A 22,039-nucleotide genomic window follows, 5' to 3' on the forward strand; every position below is an offset into this window, starting at 1 on the left:
TGCCTTGTCTGTTTCATTGCTGCCAGCGTAGTGAATCCCTTTAAAGCATTTGTCAAGTTATGTTACTCCTTTCATCAAAAATCATTTCCCATTGCCTATAAAATGAAGCTGAAAATCCTGAACATGGTAATCAAAGTCGTACGTGATCTGGTCCTCAACTTCTTTACAGCTTACTTTTTATATTCCATCCTCCATTACACCATACCCCGAGCACCAGTCATACCCAATTATTTGCTGTTCTTTTTGTCTTGTGAGTGTCATTACTATAGAATGATCTTCCCCTTACCCCAGTGACTTAAAATCCTACTTATCTTTTAATCCCACAAAACTAAAAGTAATTGATTTTCCTTTTGTACATGCATGGAAGGTATTTATGCCATTATTGCCCTATTTTCTCTGTACTGTATTTTATGTATACTTATATTCTTGTTCTTTCCATGAAAAAGTAAGTTCTTTTGAGAATGCAATTACATTGCATTCATTCTGGTTTGTTGTGTTTTTTTTTTAAACACTACAACACCTATCACAGTGTCTTTTTTTTTTTTTTCCCCCTATTCCTTCTACCCACCCACACCTCCCTGTCGGCCTGCCAAAATCTCACAGTGTCCTTAAATGTGGGGTGAACTGTATATATTGATTTGGATTAATTTGAATTAATTTAAAAAAATGAATTCTTTACTCATTTACTTATGGTTATATTTGCTGTAGGTATACAGTATGTTTTAGGCATTCTATAGAATGTTAAGAGATGGGAGTAATTTTTTCAGATAGCTCTTAGGCTTTTCCCAAACATTCTCAGTTTAAAAATACCCATTTGTTCATTTCAAAGGATAATTTCTTGAGAGGAGATAGCTCCCGTAAAGTTCAGCACCAGCAGCAGAGGAAACCCAGGAAAAAAACCAAGCCTCCTGCACTTACCAAAAAACACAAGAAGAAGAGACGGCGTGGACCTCGTCGACCCCAAAAACCCATTCCCCCTGCAGTCCCCCAAGGGAACCTCAGCATGCCCACCAGCGTCTCACTGCCAGTGGAGACCGCTCAGATCCGGTCAGTGATGGTTCTCACAACACCTAGCATCATCTCTGTAGCGTTGCAGCTCGGCCCCCGAAGCCATTCGATAGACGAGCCTAGACCTTGTAGTCTTCAATGTAATTTTTACCAAATATCTGACTGGGTGAGATCTGAAATAAAGTTTTTGACTGTAACACAGAAAGCAGATGCTGAAATTGAGAATTTAATTGTCTGCCCTCAGATTTTTCTGCTTTAGCAGAAATTCCATATATGTTTCGACAGAAATGTTCCGTCAGAAATCTGATACCTTACTGATTTTGGCAGGAGTTAAGCATTTTGACCAGTCGAATGAGGCTTCTGTTTCAGCTAGACATTTCAGTTTTATTTGTCCATTTCACTTTTTAAAAATTACTATTTGACTAGACTTGAAATTCTAAAAAGTATGAAGACACACTCAATGCACAAAATTGTGATTTGTTCTACTAATGTGAGGTAAAGCTATCTCGAAATGGTTGCCTTCTCTTCCTACATGGGTGAAGGTTTTGGGGCTATGTGACTGAGTATGGTCAGGTCTTCCTTTTGCTTGTAAATTTCCTTTTCTGGAAGTAGGAAAAGGAGACATTTTAAGCTAGGATTTCCCATTTTCACATTTGACGAACGTGTCTTGGGGGCACCGGTGTGAAGGGATAAGGGGCGTGATGGGGCCAACTGTGTCCTCTTCCCCAGGAGCCCATCCACGCCGGAGCTGAGTGCTGATGAGTTGCCGGACGACATTGCCAATGAGATCACTGACATTCCACATGACTTGGAATTGAACCAGGAGGACTTTTCAGACGTCCTGCCACGGCTGCCTGATGACTTACAAGATTTTGATTTTTTTGAAGGTATGGCTCAATTTTTTGATTCAAGAAGGCTGAATGAGTTTTTAAAAAGGGAAATAGTGTTTGTGAAGTATTCCTCCTCACACATAGTGTCTTCCACCGTAATTAGAAAATGCAACCCTGCTAAACCGATTTTACCCTTTCAGAAGGTAAGGAGTGCGGTTTGTCCAACTAGCCAAATTAATAGGCTTAGTAGGTTGATCATTCAACTGTTAGGTTGTTAACTTTGTCCCTTTCAAATGAGTCATTTTACTCTATTTTTCAACAAAAACATCTTAAACTTGAGTTTACTGAAGCCTTTTAGAACTCGTCCTATTCCAGTACCCCATCCTGTACTTGAGTTGAAGCGCACTTTTCTAAAACGAAGTTTGCTTTAATCGCACCAGTTCTGTGGTGCTTTCAGGGAAAACCTTTTATGCCCTTAGAAAGTTTCTTTCACCATTAAAAACTGGATATTTTTCTGGTGACTAGTCAAGTTCCTAACTGTAGAGATGTTTAATGTTGGAGACGAAGTCAGTGGCAGCCCCCAGGCTTTCCTCTCGAAAACTGGCATGAGGGGAGCAGGACTAGCGGGAAACACACAGAAGCGTTTTGGAGAGGACTGAGTACGAGTGAGTGCTCAGCTCCCAGTTGCGCCGCCTCTCTCTTTTCCCGTCTTCTACGGCCACCCTCCTGCTGGAGGAGAGAGTTCAGGAGCAGAAGCACCGAGGGGACTCTTGCATGGCTTTTTGTCTCCAGTCTGAACCAATATGATATATTTTCTGTTGTAATGATTTTGACATAACTTCAGGTAAAAACATGTGTAATCAGACGGCCACCATGCATTTTAAGTCGGTAATGCTTAGAAGAATCCTTACGAATTTAACGCTTTGGCCAGCTGGGTTTAGACACTGCTGTAAGTAAACTGAAGATACAGGCTGCAGGACAGCTTGACCTCTCAGGCCTGCCCTGCAGATTACTCTTTCACTCTTTCTTTCCAGTCTAGTAGTCCCTGGAAGCTTCCCTTTTCCGTGGGGCCTCTCTTTAATAGAATACTGTTACAGATAATTCCAATGGAGGATTTTTGTGGTGTGGCATACGTAACGACTCTGCTGATTCTCTTGACGGCTTTTGTTTTGCTCAGGAAAGAACGGAGACCTTCTTCCAACTACCGAAGAGGCCGAGGAACTTGAGCGGGCCTTGCAGGCTGTCACTTCTCTTGAGTGCCTGAGTACCATTGGGGTACTTACCCAGTCAGATGGTGTGCCAGTCCAGGAGCTGTCAGAGAGAGGAATAGGGGTGTTCTCCACAGGTACTGGAGCTTCAGGAATTCAGTCCTTGAGCCGAGAAGTAAACACAGACCTAGGGGAGCTACTGAATGGGCGCATAGTACATGATAATTTTTCTAGTCTAGAGCTGGATGAGAACCTGCTCCGTTCTGCTACCTTGTCTAACCCACCTACACCCCTGGCAGGGCAGATCCAAGGGCAGTTCTCTGCCCCAGCCAACGTCGGCCTTACTTCTGCCACTCTGATCAGCCAGAGTGCACTTGGGGAGAGAGCCTTCCCAGGACAGTTTCATGGACTACATGATGGCAGCCATGCCTCCCAGAGGCCACATCCTGCCCAGCTGCTGAGCAAGGCAGATGACCTAATCACCTCACGACAGCAATACAGCAGTGATCATTCACACTCCTCGCCCCATGGAAGCCATTATGATAGTGAGCACGTGCCGTCTCCCTACAGTGACCATATCACCTCTCCCCACACAACATCTTACTCTGGTGATAATATGGCAGCTACCTTTTCAGCAGAGATGCCCATCATGGCGCAGCACTTGCTCCCAACCCAACTCGAGGTGCCACTTGGAGGAGTCGTGAACCCCAGAACTCACTGGGGCAATCTCCCTGTCAACCTTGGAGATCCCTCTCCATTTAGCAACCTTCTTGGCGCAGATGGACATCTTCTTTCCACTTCCCTATCCACGCCACCCACCACTTCGAACTCAGAGACCACACAGCCTGCCTTCGCCACTGTGACCCCCAGCAGCTCCAGCGTGCTTCCGGGGTTACCGCAGACCAGCTTCAGTGGCATGGGGCCTTCTGCTGAACTCATGGCCTCCACCTCTCCCAAGCAGCAACTCCCTCAGTTCAGCGCAGCCTTCGGCCACCAGCTGAGTTCTCACAGTGGCATTCCTAAGGACCTGCAGCCCAGCCACAGCTCTATAGCCCCTCCTACAGGCTTCACGGTAACAGGTGCCACAGCTACAAGTACCAATAATGCATCTTCTCCCTTTACCTCCCCTAACTGAGCGTGTCTGTGTGTTTGCAGGCAGGTGGGGAACCTGGTGTTTTCTATCTTTGTTTCCTGTTGATCATCCCTTTCCCCTTTTCCTAAAGAAGATTTTAAAAATAACAGATGGGGACTAGAGGGGAACTCCTTTTTCCAGTTAAACAAGTAACCCTGCAGTGGACCTCGCTTCAGTGTTCACATGTGCTCCTTTGCACTGGTGCTCATTCCCTCCCGGCGGGTTCACTCTTACCCCAGTGGTTTCCTTAGTGGCTCAGCACAGTGACTGGATAGAATTGATTTTTAGCAGCAAGTCCTAGAAGTGGAAGATACCTCAGATTACCAGTGCCCTTTACTATTTCCTAGTATTCAGATCAATGCTTTCCATTCTATTACCAGGTCTTTACAGAGGTGGTTCTAGATAGAATGGTCCTGTTCATCGAGTTCCTGTGTAAGAGACAGCAAATGGTGTGTAGGGACAGATCAAGGCTCTGACTTAGCACCAACTGCTAAACACCGCACGAGGCCAGGATTCCATTCCTAATTGTGATCATGTTCAATTAAAAAGAAAAACATTATTAGTCTTTTGACCGCCTGTGTGTGTGTGTGTGTGTGTGTGTGTGTGTGCGCCCATGTGTGTGTTTTTGTGCAGGGCAGGAAGCAGCTGTCCCGTTGTTGTTCTTTTTCTTTCTTTCTTTCTTTCTGTTTTTTTTTCTTTCCTAACAAGTATAATAAGGCTCTTACTTCTCCTTTCCCACGTCTCACAACCCTAATAAGGTTGGTCATCCTTTCCCACCAAATTAACGAAGTTTCCCAAATAGAGAGGGTGGTGGTCTGGTGATGTGAATTGTACAACCCTCTTCCGCTAAGTTATCCAAGAACACGAGAAGCTGAATTCATGTCAGGGCCGTGGGGATGTCACAAAAAGCATGGAGTGACTGCAGGGTTGCTGAGATTCTGAGGTCTGGTGGTTATTTTGCCTTTTTAGACAGGTGTTTGTTTCTCCATCCTCTCTCATGGAATACATTCACGAGATGTAATTAAAGACCATATTTTGATGTGAAAAGCAGGCTAGGTCAGATACGTTTGGAAAGATGGAGTCTCCGAACTCCTTGGTCCATCTTTTACTTTTGAATTTTTCATGTTTACAGTAGTGATTCTTTGGTAAGAGTTGTAAAATGTTGAAGACACTTGTAGAATCAATGTACCAGTTGTGAAGTGACGTGTAATATCTGAAGGATACACATTTTAAAGTTTCTTTCAAAGCAGAATATGGAAATTAGACCTAAATTTTACCTACCCTGTTGGTACTTTTAAAACAATTTAAGTACCTAGATTTAAGTTGCAGAAATTTTTTTAAAGTACCGAGATTTTAGGGTTGAAAATTATATTGGGTAGTTTAGTAAGTTGGTGACTATGGAAATGAATATGTGAGGTTTCTTTTTACCTGCCTTCTCCCCTGCCCCCTTCCCAAGGGTGGAACTAGATTTTAAAGTCATCTGTACTCTTCTGCTTTGGCTGAGAAGTTTCACCATCCCCTGAGATACCATTGGCTATTTATACCTGAGTCTAGTCTAATTTACATATATATATTTTAAAAGATGAGTAGAGAGAACATATCTATTAATGATGTGATATAATAATTCATTGGTCAGGGAATATTTGATCTGAATTCCTTTTCAATAGGTAAAGATTTGGATGTATTTTCCTACTTCCTATATGTATTCTCTTTATGCCATGCTAATTCTAACCAGTTCCCTTCTTTTGAAAGCTTTTCTTTCTCTGCTTTTTAAAGGAATGATGGTGATCAGCAGGCATTATGCAGATGCCATGCGCCTGAGGTTATGGAGGGGAAATGTCCCATGACTGTATGAAATCATTATACGCCCTATTTTGTATTTATTGAAGTTTCTTTTTGTGGGCCAAAAATATGTTTGTAATATATTTAGTTTTTTTTTAATCATGATAATTGGAAGATTTATTTTTTAATAGCTTTGCCTTTTTTGCAGATTGAGAAATTTCTAAATTATAAATTATGTCACAAAGCAAAATTATATTTGGTATCACCATAAATTTCTATTCTGAACGGTGAGAGCAGATAATTTGAATATTTCTCACCTGTGAACCTATGTTAGTAAGCTTTTTTATTTTAATGTACTGTAATGAAATGATGATGAGTAGTTACCTCTGCTCAGAAGTGTCATTTAGTTTGCTCCAGTCGTTTCGCCTCCCATTCTAATCCTCGCCGGATAACTGTCCATTCCCAGCAATTTGGTCTAGTCTCCATCGTGTACTAATCCAAGGTTGTACCAGAGCAGGACACTATCTTATCGGCCCCCTTCTTTGACAGCAAAGGGAAAGTCATGGGGAGTCGGTTTGAACTTTTCTGGCTATTTGTCCCTCGTGGTAGCTGCTTAAAATTCTTCAGTTATCAAAACTGAGTTTGCAGTAAGTTGCACATTTTATTGTTCGCAATTTTCTGTTTTGTGTGCATTTAAAAGCCCTTTCCTGCTTTCTAATAAGGAGGCACGAAATGATCAGGAATGTTGCCAGTTACAGCTTCACACCAAAAACTTTTGAGTAAATTCATTTTTGTTTAGACGCCCACAGTGATAGCTGAAGAAAGGGCACCCGTAGAAAGTACCAGTGTAGGTTTGAGGAATTAGCAAAAAACAAATTTGTCCTCTCATTTCATCTACTGCAAAACAAATATCCAAGCTTGCAATTTGCTTTGCCCTTGCGGTTTCTTGCGAGTCCCTTTTTGGAAGACAGAAGAACATCTGTGAACCCAGAGACACCTGTTACGTTTTTCTTTTAGCTGATACAGAGCAATTCTCGTCTATCAGTAGTAGGTTTGCTGTTAATGTGTAGAGGAAGGAATGAATTGTCTTTTCCTCCAGAAACAGGAAAATTAGTGTCTTTTAAATAGCACTTACACTATACTATAATAAGGCAATACTGGAATCAAAAACAGATTGTATGTAAGGTCCTAATTAGGTGGAAGCTAGCTTTTTATTCTAGGGTGAAACTCATCAGAAATAGTGGCAGAGAAGGGTCACTCTATTTCTGCAGTTCTTTGGGACCATTTATAAAGGCCAGTTAGATTGTGTTAATGTGATTTAATTTACAGAGTTGCTGCAGTTAATGGATACATTCTGTGCTCTGAGAATCTGAAGTCCATTCTAACGAATGATACTCACTGGCTGTGATCTATAGCATCCGAAGAAAAGATGTGTTTTCTCTCCTTTACTCTCTCTACATAATTGTTAATATTATTTTAATTAAAGTACTTAAGACATTGTTTTTTTCTCTGTAAAAATGGCTTAGTAATTTGCACATCTGCATAGGTTATGTAGCTAGTAACAATTCACAATAGTAAATAGCAATTACACTTAACCCACCAAATGACAGACTATGCAATGGAAAAATTTTGTAATTATCATCACAAAGCTTATATGGTGAAGGATTTTTTTTTTCCCCCTCTAGTAACCTACCACGTGAGATAGAACTGCTTTATAAGTGACTTCCTGAGCAATTTCATGCTGGCAGGCAGTGCGGTGTGTCTAGTGTCCCTCCATGAAAAGATTATAATTTCATAAGAAGCAAATAGTAGGTATGGAGATAAAGTTGGAAGATGTGTTTCTTTGTTTTCTTTTCCTTAAGATTGTAGTTACTGTCTTGAGTGGTGTCAGGCTAAAGAAAGCTAATACTTTATCTTTGCCAAATATTTATAAGATTTATTTCTTCAATAAGCCCATTTATTTCTTCGATAAGCCCAATGTCTCAACTGCGAGCTAAGCCTCCTCACTTTCTGTGACTAACACTAAAAGCTATTCCTTATCAGAGCTCGTTCTCAGGCCACCATCGCAACCCAGAGGCAAAGACAGTGCTTTGATTTGGAAGGAAATGGTGTCTGTGATACGTGCCCGATCTGTAAGCTTTCTTCTTAGGTGAAAGAATTTCTGTTTCTATTGACCAATATACCATTCAGTTTTTTGTGTTTTAAGTAGGCTCCACACCCAACATGGGGCGCGAACTCACAACCCTGAGAACACAAGTCGCATATTCTACCGACTGAGCCAACCAAGCACACCCCCTTCCATTCAGTTCGTTGTAACTTGCGCCCTTACGTTTGTCGTCCTTCCTGCCCCCTTGCGAGGGGTTCTGGGGCTGCATCAGCAGTGTTTGTATGAGGCGGTCGCCCTTTCTCCGAGTTAGTTCGGTAGGTTGTTGTGGACTGGTATTGCAAAAAGATGAAGATATTGATAACACTAATTATTTAATCAGTTTCGACTGCATTTGAAGAATTTTTTTTAGGTAGCTAGTTTTCAGGTTCTTCAACCTCTTTCTTTTTAGCCTTTTAACATTCTACTAAGTTGTGTTTTTAATCTGTTTTATGTGGAGCAATCTGATCCAGTGGTCTTCTAAATGGTCAACAGAACTCGGCAGTTGAATGAGGCAGTTTAAAGGATTCCTTAAAAGAAAATGTAGTCATACTGAACAGCCTTCATCTGTATCTTTTAAACCATCACTAACACCTACATCACTCCAAGGATTTTTTTTCCCGATGAGAAATACATTTCTTGGGGGTGAGGTGGGAGGTAGAAGTATACATGTGATAGAACATAGATTTTTTCCCCCCCTCTCGCAATACATTGAAAATATGGAATCTTCACTGGCATTCTATAGAAAGGTAAAACAGTTTAATGACTTCTTAATATCTTGAGCCTTATAAGCGTTCCAATATCATACTCTGGAGGGAACAAGAATCCATGTTTAGTAGATTAAAGTGACATTTTAAATGCTATCTTTCAAAAAATTTGACATAAAGTACCAGTGAAAGAACATATTTGGGTATCTGTTAAGCATTTCCCCCTGACTAGTGAATTAGGAAAGAAAACCTAAAACACAAGTGAATAATTCTGTCTCCTAGTAGCCAGTGTCATTAATGCAAAAATTGCGGGGCCGACTTAGCCTCATTTCTCAATAGCAAAAATTCTCATTCCTTTCACCTCTGATTTCTGTCAGCTTTCCCCTCTCTGCACTGTGATCAACAGAGCCAATAAAGGACACGTGGCATTTCGGAGAGAGAGCAAATTTGGTGTGACTTTCTTGACCATAAACTAGGTTCCCAAGTCTTGGGAATGTCTGACTACTTTGAGTGGCGGAGTTTTTTGGTGATCTAAAGTTGAGTCTGAAAAAGAAATGTTGCAAGAGAAAAGCTTTCTAATTCTTGGTAAGCTCTGTAGGGCAGCCCAGCTTTCCTCCCCTCTTCCCTCCTGCCTGCCTGCCTCCGCCTGCCCCCAGTTCTCAAGTATGCACACGTACGGCCTGATCTGTCCTGATCGTGGCCTGAGAGAACTAGAAGCCGCCTCTTGCACTTGTTCGTTTGTTCTTACTTGTGTGTTTAAGCTGGGGACCACTGAAGTAAGCTCTAGATGCACCCAAAGTTCCCCTTGGAAAAAATGTCAGGATGCAGTGCGGAAGGTTCCAGTGCAGCTAAACGCCACACCATTGCTTTTGCTCGGGGACTAGACTGATTTGCCCTGAAAGGACTCCACCCTGCCTGGTTCGGGCCCAGAGGGCTCCAGCAGATTAGCCTGCAAGTGACAGGAAATCTGGTGCTTGGAACATTGTCTTCATCTGCTCAGAAGGGTTGGAATCAGTTCCTCGGCACAGTGATCGTTCTTTTCGCTGTACAGTGTTGAGTATGTCTCAGGGATTCCTTGTGGAAATTAGGGCAGTTTTTAAAATAAGAAAATAGTTTTAAAAGAAACTAAAGGTGACTCACCATTGAAGAGAGCGCAAGAAAGAGAAAACATTTGGTTTCATAGCCCGCCGTGTCTTGCGTAGGACTCTTCCTTTTCTCCTTCAGGCTCTCCTCCGCTTCAGCAAACAGTCCTTTCCCACCACGCACAGCTTTAAAAGTTTTATTTAAAAAGTTTCCTTCCCCGATGAGCTTTCAGAATACTTATTGTAGATTTTAAGAGAAAAGGTATATTAATTTATACTATTAACATCACCTCATAAATTATAAGTTTTATACTAAAGCTGTATTGAGTGTAATGAATTATGTTGCCTATGTGTTTTAATAGCTTAAAAAATTATATATGAGCTTTTTTTTTTTTTTTTTTTTTTTTTTGACAAAACAAACTAGTGAAGCACCTTTTTACACTGGATCTCTGCCGTGTCAAGGTGTATAGCTATCCTTTGCTACCTTGCAGATATATAAAATAAAAGGATATCCTGGGGCCTCAAAATGTAGAACACCTTTAGACCATTTATTACTGCTCATAGAACTGTTGGGCGTCGTGTTTCTTTAGTAACTGATCTGTGGTTTACACTTCAGATGGCTAGAAGCTTAGTTACAGGGTAAATAGAAATACATAGATCAAGCAAAGCTCCCAACTACTGTAGCTGGAATTTGTAAACTGAAGTTTTTAAGACCTCCTTTATTTCCTATGGATTTATTCTTTAATTTACAGTTTATTCTGTAAGTTGGGAAGTAAAATAGAGAAAATAATAAATCTAGATGTTCTCAGTGTCTTATTCAGGAACTTTTTATCCCTCCTCACTAAGGAATTCCCACTGTGACTTAAAAATAGAATTAAATTACTCGTGTGCATGTCTCTGTCTGTGTTTTTACACACATGCAAAAATATACATTGGGGGGGCACGTGTGTGGGAGAGGTGAATGTGTGCTTAGGTGAAAATAGAGGAAGGTAACAGAATGTATTGTAGAAATATGACTATTTAGAGGGGGCTATCAGAGTTATTTTCTCATTGTCTCTGTAGTATAAATACACCAAATTCTTCATTATGCTATCTTACGTTAAAAGGCTATCTCTGATATCATGTGCATTTTCTTTTAACTTTTGATTAACTTATATATTACGCTATGTTTTTAAAATGACGTGAGAAACAGCAGGTTCTAAGACCAGCCTCTCACCTTTGAGCTTAAAAATTAGAGAGAGAGAGAGAGAGAGAGAGAGAGAGAGAGAGAGAGAGATGCAAACCCAGACGTGAGCTGTGTTTATCTACTGGGGTGATGGGACCAGATCCGTTGAACCTTTTTTTAATGTTAATAATAGATCTCTTCATATTCTGAGTTAGAAAATCTTGAACATCTTTTCTTGGTAAAGTTAAGGAAAGTATAGGCTCTTTTTAAAGAATGCCATTTTTTGAAGGGACTGCTTTGTTGAAAGAGTTGGTGGGATCATTTCACCATGCATATTTCAAAGCTGGGATGATTTTAGTTATCTCCAAAAATCAAATTTTTTTTTTTTTTTTTTTTTTTTTTTTTTTTTACTCATTTGTGCTCTTATGAAGTGAGTGTGCCCCCGGCCCCCGTATTTTGGTTACAGGAAAAATTATGCTACCCTTGACTTTTACCTGATTCATAGGAAACTTAAAAAAGATACATTCCTATAGTTTGAGTTTTGTCATTTTGCTATACATTAATTACTGGAGTATCTGATGGTCTCAGATAGCCCAAACTAGAGTTGTTATTAAGTGCTCCAATCACATTTATATTTAATATTAAAAAAAAATCATGTACTTTGAAATATGTCAAAACAACCCCTGATACTACACCTGAATTTGTAGTTCTCTTTGAAGCCTCATTCATCTTAGGTATAGTCAAGGCCTAGGAGAGCTTTACGTGTCGTTCCTTTTATAGTTGTATTTCTGCATCTCCCAGTTTCATTCACTCTTGCTTTATGGATTAAAAAAAAAAAAATCTGCATATTTCTTGTACATATGCATGCAAATGAAAGAAGGGGGTTGGTTTCGGTGCCACTCCTCCCTTCAGTTACTGGTTAATGGGATTTGCTAGAATAAATTCCCCCTGATTGAAGGGTGAAAATAGACCCTTTTGTGTATATCTGTACAGAGATGTGTATATGGGATGTGGTGGCACTTTGCTGAATGTGAACTTGCCTTGTTAATGGAAAGATTGAAAAGTATTATGTTTATTTATACATTTGTATAAATCTATATATACACGTATGTATATGTGTGTGTATAGATAAAGCTATATACATATATTTCCCTAAATGTGTGTGTGTAATAGATGAACAGCCTTTGTGAAGCAAGATTATCCGTCCCTGGAAAACTCTGGGTTATTCTGTAAGCAAGAGGAGGTGACAGTCTAGAGTACATTATCAGTGCATCCTAAGACGAAAGTCCTTTGGATGATAGTCTTGTTCATGGTTATTATAAGTGAATTCCTGCTAGAACTATTCTTACTTTCCAGTTCCACTATTCTTCACCTTCATGCCTTCTCCTATCCAAGTACTAACCAGGCCCGACCCTGCTTAGCTTCCGAGATCAGACGAGATCGGGCGCATTCAGGGTGGTATGGCCGTAGACTTTCACTGCCTTCTAAATCAGTCTCTCATCACACTTCATTCGGTACTCCCCCCCCCCCCCCGCCCCCTTTATTATGGCCTTTCTAGCCAGAAGCATTTGGCTTAAGCATATTTCATTAACTCCTCAGTTGTTTCTTTTAAAAATCTTAAGCTCTTAAATTTTCCAGAAGATGTAAGTTTTGGTAATAGTTTCTAGAGTAGTTTTGAGGATTGGGCATTCGTCTTTGTCTCAAAAACGAGCAAACCAACAGTCAAACAAAACGCATTTGAAAGTTTTACCTAGATAATTTTGGGACATTTTACTCACATTGGCAAAGAACATAATTATGATTTTATTAATTGATAACAGTGTTAGGTTTATTTTCTCATTTACCGTCATCAATTTGTCACTTAAAAATTTGGTTTACTTTGTGTTTTAGCCACAAATTTGCCATTTTCATTTTTCATGGAAAGCGTACAAAGTCACGCATATGCCTCTTGAATTCTCTAACTCCTTTTACTCATGACGAAACTGCTTTAATGAATTCTTACGTAATGAGTTTTGCTGTATTTCCTCTTGACTTTTTTTCACGTTGGTGACATTCTGTTTTAACTTTGCTGCAGCTCTCTACAACACTTGCATCCCTATATATTGTGCCTTTAAAGCTCTTATGCACACACAGACAAAAGTGTATATATACATGTTGGAGCATGTGTACATATACTTTCGTATATACTCACACAGTATGTCTCATATATTGTGGGAGTGGATATATAGATATTCAAAGGCAATGAAATGTTGCTTTCCAGATATATATGTATATAAATAGTGTTGATATACTGTATATACACATGTATATGTATGAGTTTTAAATGGCAATCTTTTACATTTAGCAAAATGCTGCCCCTACTGGAATATTGTCACTGCAGTGGCAGTTGTATGTAATGATTTAAAATACATTATCGAAAATTATTTAAAAGAACATTTAAAAGTCTCATCTAAAGACATCCACACATTATTTATTTATCTTCCTTTTCCTTTTTATTGTTACTTTTTTTTTTTTTTTTAACTGAAAGGGAGACTGTCATTTTTTAAAATGCCATCTGTCCCATAGGAGAAAGAGAGAGAGCGCTGGAGATTCACTTGAGGAATCTTGTGCATTTTTCCTCTCTCTGAAATGGAGATGTACCACAAACCAGCCTGTTTATTTCAGTTATAAAGCAATCCTAACATTTCCATTAGTGTATGTCATCCACCATCTTCTGGACCAACTTAATTCACCAGTCTGCCTCTTCCTTTCATTAATAAGTAATGATCACTGAGATCATTTTGCCTGGGGGGGAAGTTAACTACTCTCTAGCTGCAGGGAATTATATCACCTAATTGTTATTCTGCCTTGTTCAAAATTCAACTTCGAGGGAAGGCAGCGCTCCTGAAGCTGTCTTGAGCATGTTTTGCATTTATTTACTTAAAAGGTCTTCCCAGACATTTTTTTTTTCTTTTTAAAAGAGCTCCAAGTCTGCATGCACTTGCCATAGATTTCTTATTCCCCACAACTTCAGGTGTTTTCATTAGTATATCAATTTGACACGCCGAATGACAGACTATTAAGGAAAAAAACGTTGAATATTTTATTTTGTGATGAGTTGGCAGCAGATTACATTTCAAGACCTCACAGAGAGAGGAACATAAACATAGATGGACAATCCTCCATTGTAAGACGTTACAAAAAACACAAAAACAAAAAACAGTGGATTGAGAGTTCCCCTGAACACTAAAACAGAGAGGTTGGGGTTTGAGGGATTTCATGGAATAGTTTAGCTGGAACTTGATATCAGAAGCAGCCTTTAACAGAAAGCCTCTTGGCAATTGTAGGGTACTAACTGGAGTCCTGAGGTGTGAATTGAAACCAAGTTGCAGTGGGAAATCAGAGGTGAGGTGGTAACATCTTTGAATCCAGTAAGTGACAGGTTGCACAGTTGTAAAATCTCTTCTTACCAAGTAACTGCACGGTAGCAAGGACTAGCGGTTCTCAAAGCCCTTCTTTTTCAGTGTTCTCATTCACCTTGGCACACAAGTATGTTTAACAGGCCATACATTAAAACTATTTACAAAAAAAAAAAAAAAAAAGCTGCTTAAAGGGAACTTACAAACTGAGAATCTTCTCTCTATTTGCATGAATAGTGGCTAGAAGCTTAGTTATATGCACAAAAGCTAAGGGGCCACTCGTTTCTGCACAGACTATAGGAGCAAGATGAGGAGGTTGGCAGGTTTGGGTAAGAGCCCCACCCCCCCACCCCCATCCCCCTGCTGCCCAGTTCTAACGGAAAAGCGTATCTATGGCATTGAGTATGGTATTGCTGGGGGGGTGGGGTGGGAACCACATTTTGGGAGGCGATGGGCTTTTGGTTTGTAATTTCCCTTTAAACATGAAGAGATGGCTCACATTTTCCATATATATCTCAATGAATGTACTGTATTACTGTTTTAAAAATTTGATGAAATAATAATGGATTGGTCTCCTTTTGTTATCTGGTCCTTGTTTAATTTGTTTAAGGGTTTTTGTATACAAAAGTTTACATTTTTATGTATATTTTTCTTGTGTAAAAACTGATGTAATATGTGTATAAAACACTGTATGTATTATCTGTATATAGTGTGACAAAATGATTTTTCTTTCTTTCTTTTGGATGTATTAATAAATCTTGCTGTGAAGTAGCCTTGTTTTGGGTATAATTTCCTTTGCCTGGATATACATAGAAGCTGCAAATCCAGGGCACACATATTCCCCCCTTTGTTATTTAAGTAGAGTAATCATTTTAATGTATTTTATCAAGAACTCCAGGGAGATGTACTCATGGTTCTTTATGGTTAGACCAACAACGATTAATATTCGTAGTAACTATAGATCCGTTAAAGCCTAAGTGAGTTTAACGTGGTATCTGACCTTGAAATGCAACCAGAAGTTGCATTTCTATTTCATTTAATCAGAAGCCCCTTCTCTCTTCATTTTCATAGCTTCACAAGTATAAGAAGAACTTCATGCTGTATAACCAAAAGTTTAAAAAAAAAAACAAAAAACTTGAAGAAACATTCTTTTATTTTTTTTAATATGCGGATTGGAACTTTTCATTTCCTGTGCTGTCTTGTTGCCAAAGGATTTTGTGGTACACATAGAGGCTAGGATAAAAATCATAAAGAGAAATTAGGAAACTAATTACATATTCCTTTTCTTAGAGATTTACGATTTTTCACTTCTGTGGGACATTTAGACTGGTTTTCCTTCTTCCTTAACCCAGGCATGCTTAAGATACATCTAAAATTGTACTTTGCTTCTCCTAAAGAAGGTGACATTTTGAGACCAGAAGTGCAGATGCCCACAGTACGAGTAAATTGGCCCGCGGTAACAACGTCATCCATCCCGGGCTCCACTTTTGAAATTGACAAGGTATGAAGAATAATGCTTGAAATTGATCTGTCCATTTCTTCTGTTATATGATAGTTGATTTGAAACTCTTGTTCATGGGGCGCCTGGGTGGTTCAGTCAGTTAAGCGTCCGACTCTTGATTTCGGCCCAGGTCATGATCTCCTGGTTTGTGGTTTGACCCCCTTCATCAGCTCTGCGCTGACAGAGCGGAGCCTGCTCAGGATTCTCTCTCCTCTCTCTCTCTGCCCCTCTCCCGCTTATGCTTACTCTCTCTGTCTCAAAATAAATGTGTAAAGCAATTATTAAATTCTTTTGTTTATTTCTATTAAGGATGCTCCTTTTCGGAATATCTGCACAAATCACAAGCTTTTGAGATTGTCCTGGCTCAGTTCTTGATTTGATTTTTAAAAACTAGCTGCCTTAAGGAGACAAGATTATTAGTGAAATGTTTTCAGATGAGGCCACATCTTTAAAAGCGTGATGCTAGGAGCCTGTGGATCGCCAAGTAAAAGCAAAAATTAAAGTTTAGAAGAGAATCTATTTTTTTAACTCTTCATTGACGTATCTTCACTTCCTTGCTCTTTCCTCTGTTCTATTAATAATATTTTTTTTAAGTAAGCACCACACCCAACGTGGGAGTTGAACTTATGACCCCGAGATCAAGAGTTGCATGCTCTACTGACTGAGCCAACCAGGTGCCTCATTAACAATAATTTTTTTTCATGTTTATTTATTTATTTATTTCGAGAGAGAGGGAAGGAGAGAGAGCACGGGGGGAGGGTAGACAGAGGGGGAGAGAGAGAATCTCAAGCAGGCCCCATGCTGCCAGCTCGGGGCTCGATGTGGGGCTCAATCTCATGAACTATGAGATCATGACCTGAGCCTAAATCAAGAGTCAGAGGCTTAACCATGTGAGCCATCCAAGCACCCGTCCCCACTTTTTTAAATGTTTGTTTATTTATTTTTGAGAGAGAGAGGGGGAGGGAGAGTGCAAGCAGGGGAGGGGCAGAGAGATGGAGACAGTGAATCCCAAGCAGGCTCCAAGCTGTCAGCTCAGGGCCTGACCGGGAGGGGAGGGGAGGGGGGTGGGGAGCTCCAACTCAGGGACCATGAGATCCAGACCTGAGTGAACATTGAGAGTCGGACGCTTAGCTCATTGAGCCACCCAGGTGCCCCACCAATAATTCTTGGAGGAAAAAAAAGCCTATATTATTTAAAAGCCTGCTTACTTGCATTTGTTTGTACCTTTCTGCAGTGTGTGGATCTGAACGTTAAGGTGGTATAATTTTGTTCCTTTCACATAACTGGCTTTCTGGAAAACTGTTTAAGTGACATGTGACTATAGTGCATTATTTTTCCTACTTGAAGTCCCTGTGATGGAGGGATGTCTGCTGCTTAGTGTTCAGCTTTCCGTCAAGCCCGTGGTGGTATGTTATTGCTGTTTCTTTTCCCTCATCTTTCCAGTCTTCTTTCAGGCCTTCCACTCATTTTCTTAGTCACCGATTCATATTTTTGAGCACTTTGTGTTAGAGACAGTTGCGACACCTACAAAATGAACCGCGCCTGGATTCTACACCCAAAGACCGTGCCACGTAGTGGAGGAGAGATGCGTAAGAACTACACAAGCAAGGTAGACATTGCCAAGTGCTGAGAAGAGCAGTAAAGCGCTTTGTAAGTTCATGTCAGAAAGAGATGGTTTCCAACCAAAGGAGAGAAAAGTTGGTAGAGGACCGTGCGTGTGAACTGGCGGTGGGCAGTATCTGGACATTGAGAAATAGAGAAAGTGTCCCAGATGGAGGGAGCAGCATAAGCAGTTGAACTTGACAGGTGTGGAAGGCAGAAAGGAGAGGGGTGAGGAATAGAGTGGAGAAGCCAACGGTGATTGCATAGTGAGCATGGAAGGTGGAACAGGCAGGGGCACAGGAGGGGCGGTCAGATGTGATTCGGGAAGTCTCCTGGCAGAGAGGAGAGTGAAGCAGAGGGTCTGCAATGGTTAGGCTACTTAATGAAGTAGAAGCCGGTCGTGGCAGTAAAAATGTAAAGGAGGGAGGAGTTCAAAGACTTGACGCCTGACTGATTAGATGGTGGGGCGAGGGAGGAGGTGGAATCAAAAGAGGCTCCACCCGGGCTTCTGGAAGAGTGCCGGTGCCAGTGGCAGAAGTAGATGGCACTACTCAGGACCAAGGGTTTGGAGAGAGCCAACGAGTTTTAGATTTATGAAGTTAGAGTTGGAAGCAGGGACATCTGGTGGGCGTGGCCCACCAGGAGTGTAGTTAGGGCTCCGAAGAGAGGCTCAAGCTGGAGATAGAGATACACAAGTCTTGGGCATGGAGTTCATTGTTGAAGGCAGCTGTAAATGATCAAGGAAGAAAGCCAAGGACAGATTCTGGAGAGCAGCTGTATGCAATCTACTACTATAGTTTATTTACGGGCCCAGGAAGAGCTCACTTTCCCAAGAGTCTCCCCGCTAGGGAACCCGGAGCTGGTATTCAAAGGCTAGGGGGCTGACTTGCCTCCTTCACATTCCACTAGGAGTGATGGTAATTTTTTGAAATGTTTATTTATTTATTTTTCAGACAGAACAACGGGGAGGGGCAGAGAGAGAGGGAGAGAACCCCAAGCAGGCTCTGGCTGTCAACACAGAGCCCCATGCACGGCTCAAACTCATGAACCATGAAGTCATGCCCTGAGCTGAAATCAACCCACTTAGCCACTCAGGTGCCCCTTGGAGTGACGGTATTGAGGAATGTCAGCTCTCCCCCCGACTCTAGCCTTCTCACTCCCACACTCCACCTGAACGACTGACTTCTTGTTTGCCTCCCCTTCCGGACAGGAATCTCCAGCGTCTGCATTGTTAGCTCCTGAAACTCTGGCCCTGAGCACAGCGTGCCTACCTACAATCTCCCTACAATACGTATTACTGAATGAAGTTAGTAACCTCAACGTGTTTGTGGACAGAAGGAATGCAGATTTCAGGAAACTTAGAGCATCTGGTGAGAGGCAGCGCAGCGCTTGGTTAAGGCTGTGGACTCCGGAAAAGGCTTCCTTGGTTCTAATATAGACTCCACTATTTAAGAACTATGTGATCTCAGGTAAGTCACTTAACCTCTCCCTGCTTCACTTGCCTTGTCCGTAAAATGCATTGCAAAGATTGCAGGACACCACCCATGGAAAGCACTTGGATTAGCCCGTGGCACTTTTCAAGCACTTCGTAAATTTTAGTTACGCTCATTTTGTAACTTGAGGAAACGGTTGAAGATACAAACAACATCGGCTAATTCCTAAAATAAGTGTCTAGGGGAAAATGAACAAATAAACAAAGATTAGGTGTGGAGAAGGAAGATGGGGATGGACAGGAGTTGAGGAAAGAAGTTTCTGATAAGGGAGTGCCGATTTTGATAATACAAGAGGACATAAATAACCCACAGATAGGGTTACTTTTACCCAGTCACATTCCCAAATATTCTAGGATGTAATCGGAAATCCAGTTAACTGAGTATAACTTTGCCTTTTGCTTTGAAACTTTAAAAAATTCTTCGATGTTTCATCTTGCATAGTAACGCATTTAATGGAACGAAATGTGTCATTGTATCCTGATATAGAGAATAGGTGTTGGGTTAAAAAGTGTCTAAGAAAATAAAATATAAGTATAAAGAATAGAGTAGAAGGTCCTTTATAAAAACACTGTGCATGTTACCTGCTAAACTAAAAGAGTCGAAAGCAAATTTTAAGAGCTAGAGCAGATATCACCTTCACATTCTTAGAGCCCAAATAGGGTGCCCACAGTAGTTACCCTCTTAACCATGGATATTTCTTTAAGACTAAAATCTTCCCTCTATTTTCTTTTCCCTTCAACTGCTGTCATTTCTTTTTACTGCTAAACATTATACTTGCTCTTTCCACGATGACTCCTTGACCCACTGCAGTTCAGCTCTCCCCTTGTCATTTTCCTGGAGCCATTCTTTCCAAGGCCACCAGCGACCTTTGCTGTCACTCTCTTTAACTTCTCTGAACCAGTCAGCACTGATGACATTCCACTGTCCTGTTTCTCCATTCAATTCTCACATGCCTTTTCTGGGTTCTTTGTTCATCCCAACTCCCTTCTTCAGTGTGAACACGTCTCAGACTCATTCTTCAGCCTTCCCTGTTGTTCTTCCTCTGCACACGAAATCCCACTGCAGGATCCTTCTGCTCTCATGGCTTAAACGTTGACCTCCCTGGAGATTAGCGTCAAACCTGTGTCTTAGCTCTGACGGCTCTCAGACTTCAGCCTCACATCTGCTTCCTGAGGACTTCCACCTCCATATTGGGCCGCCGCTATGAATTTGGTTTATCTAAATCCCAACTTATCTTTCCCTTTTTTTTTTTTTTAACAGAAGTTTTAATTTAAATTCCAGTTAGTTAACATACAGTATTTATTTCAGATGTACAATATAGCGATTCAGTACTTCCATACAATGCCTAGTGCTCATCACAAGTGCACTCTTTAATCTTGGTCACCTATTTCACCCATCCCCCACCACCTTCCCTCTGGTAACCATCTGTTAGTTCTGTATAGTTAAGAGTCTGTTTCTTGGTTTTGTCTGTCTCTCTTTTTCCCCGATGCTCATTTGTTTTGTTTCTTAAATTCCACATATGCGTGAAATCATATGGTATTTGTCTTTGACTGACTTATTTTGCTTTGCAAAACATTCTCTAGCTCCACCCGTGTCATTGCAAATGGCAAGATTTCGTTCTATTTTATGGCTGAGTAATATTCCGTTGTATATATATATATATATATATATATATGCCACATCTTTTTTTTTTTTAATGTTTATTTACTTTTTTTTTTTTTAATTTTTTTTTTCAACGTTTATTTATTTTTGGGACAGAGAGAGACAGAGCATGAACGGGGGAGGGGCAGAGAGAGAGGGAGACACAGAATTGGAAACAGGCTCCAGGCTCCGAGCCATCAGCCCAGAGCCCGACGCGGGGCTCGAACTCACGGACCGCGAGATCGTGACCTGGCCGAAGTCAGACGCTTAACTGACTGCGCCACCCAGGCGCCCCTGTTTATTTACTTTTTGAGAGAGAGAGAGAGAGAGAGAGAGAGAGAGAGAGAGAACATGAACGCAAGCAGGGGAGGGGCAGAGAGAGAGAGGGAGATAGAGAATCTGAAGCAGGTTCCATGCTGTCAGTGCAAAGCCTGACATGGGGCCTGAACCCACAAACCATGAGATCACGACCTGAGCTGAAGTCAGACACTCAACTGCCTGAGCCACCCAGGTGCCCCTATACAACATCTTCTTTATCTGTTCATCAGCTGAGGGAGATTGAGCTGTTTCTATAATTTGGCTATTGTAGATAATGCTGCTATACATATCAGGGTGCATGTAACCCTTTGAGTTAGTATTTTTGTATTCTCTCGGTAAATACCTAGTAGTGAGATTGCTGGATCATAGGATAGTTCTATTTTTAACCTTTTGAGGAACTTCCATGCTGTTTTCCAGAGTGGCTCATCTTCCCATTTTAAGCCAGTTCTCACCTGAGTCTTTGCCCTTATTCATTTGTCCACTCATTCATTCAGCAAACATAGAGACTCCAGGTCACCCACACTAGAATCTCCAGTCATCTTGATTTCTCCCAGTTTCTCCCAGTTTTTCATCCCTTGGTGACTAACCTAGCACGGCAGTTTCCTAACTGGTATCCTTGCTTCCAAACTCTCCTCCCTCAGATCAGCCTTTACATACACTCCTACCCGACTAATCTTCCCAGGTCACTCCAAAATTGGCCAAGAGTAATTTATGATTTCAGATCTGAATGTCCTTCATTCAATCTCCTTCCATCCCCCATTGGAGGGTCCCAACATAGATTGATTTTTCAAGGCTCCTTTATAACCTGTTTGAGCCAAATTTCATTGTGTGGTCATCTACAGCAAATGTTCTTCCCTTCGAGCCCCTCTTCCGGCCAAACTTCTCTGCACACACGTCTGTGCACACCCACCACCCAGTGTAGACCTGCGATGATGCATTCTATTAAGACCCTCCCTTTGCTTTTTTAAGAACTACCTACTTTAGAGCCTACTTGCAAGGCATTCCACCCTCAAGAAGATTCCCTCTCCA

At 41.0% G+C, this 22,039-nt stretch overlaps 1 protein-coding gene across 9 annotated transcripts in view; it reads left to right on the forward strand.

Annotated features, from left to right (window-relative positions):
• Positions 1-15,226, forward strand: part of INO80D (INO80 complex subunit D) — a 73,849-nt gene extending 58,623 nt beyond the window's left edge. For all 9 annotated transcript variants that reach the window (XM_058707709.1, XM_058707730.1, XM_058707700.1 and 6 more), the window contains 3 exons: positions 830-1,047; positions 1,738-1,895; positions 3,016-15,226. In XM_058707709.1, coding sequence (XP_058563692.1) covers positions 830-1,047; positions 1,738-1,895; positions 3,016-4,181 — 1,542 coding nt within the window. In that variant the 3' untranslated portion in view covers positions 4,182-15,226. The remainder of the gene's footprint in view (positions 1-829; positions 1,048-1,737; positions 1,896-3,015) is intronic.
• Positions 15,227-22,039: the final 6,813 nt, after the last annotated feature.

The sequence above is a fragment of the Neofelis nebulosa genome, chromosome 2 (genome assembly GCF_028018385.1).
Source record: "Neofelis nebulosa isolate mNeoNeb1 chromosome 2, mNeoNeb1.pri, whole genome shotgun sequence".
Classification (NCBI taxonomy): Eukaryota; Metazoa; Chordata; class Mammalia; order Carnivora; family Felidae; genus Neofelis; species Neofelis nebulosa.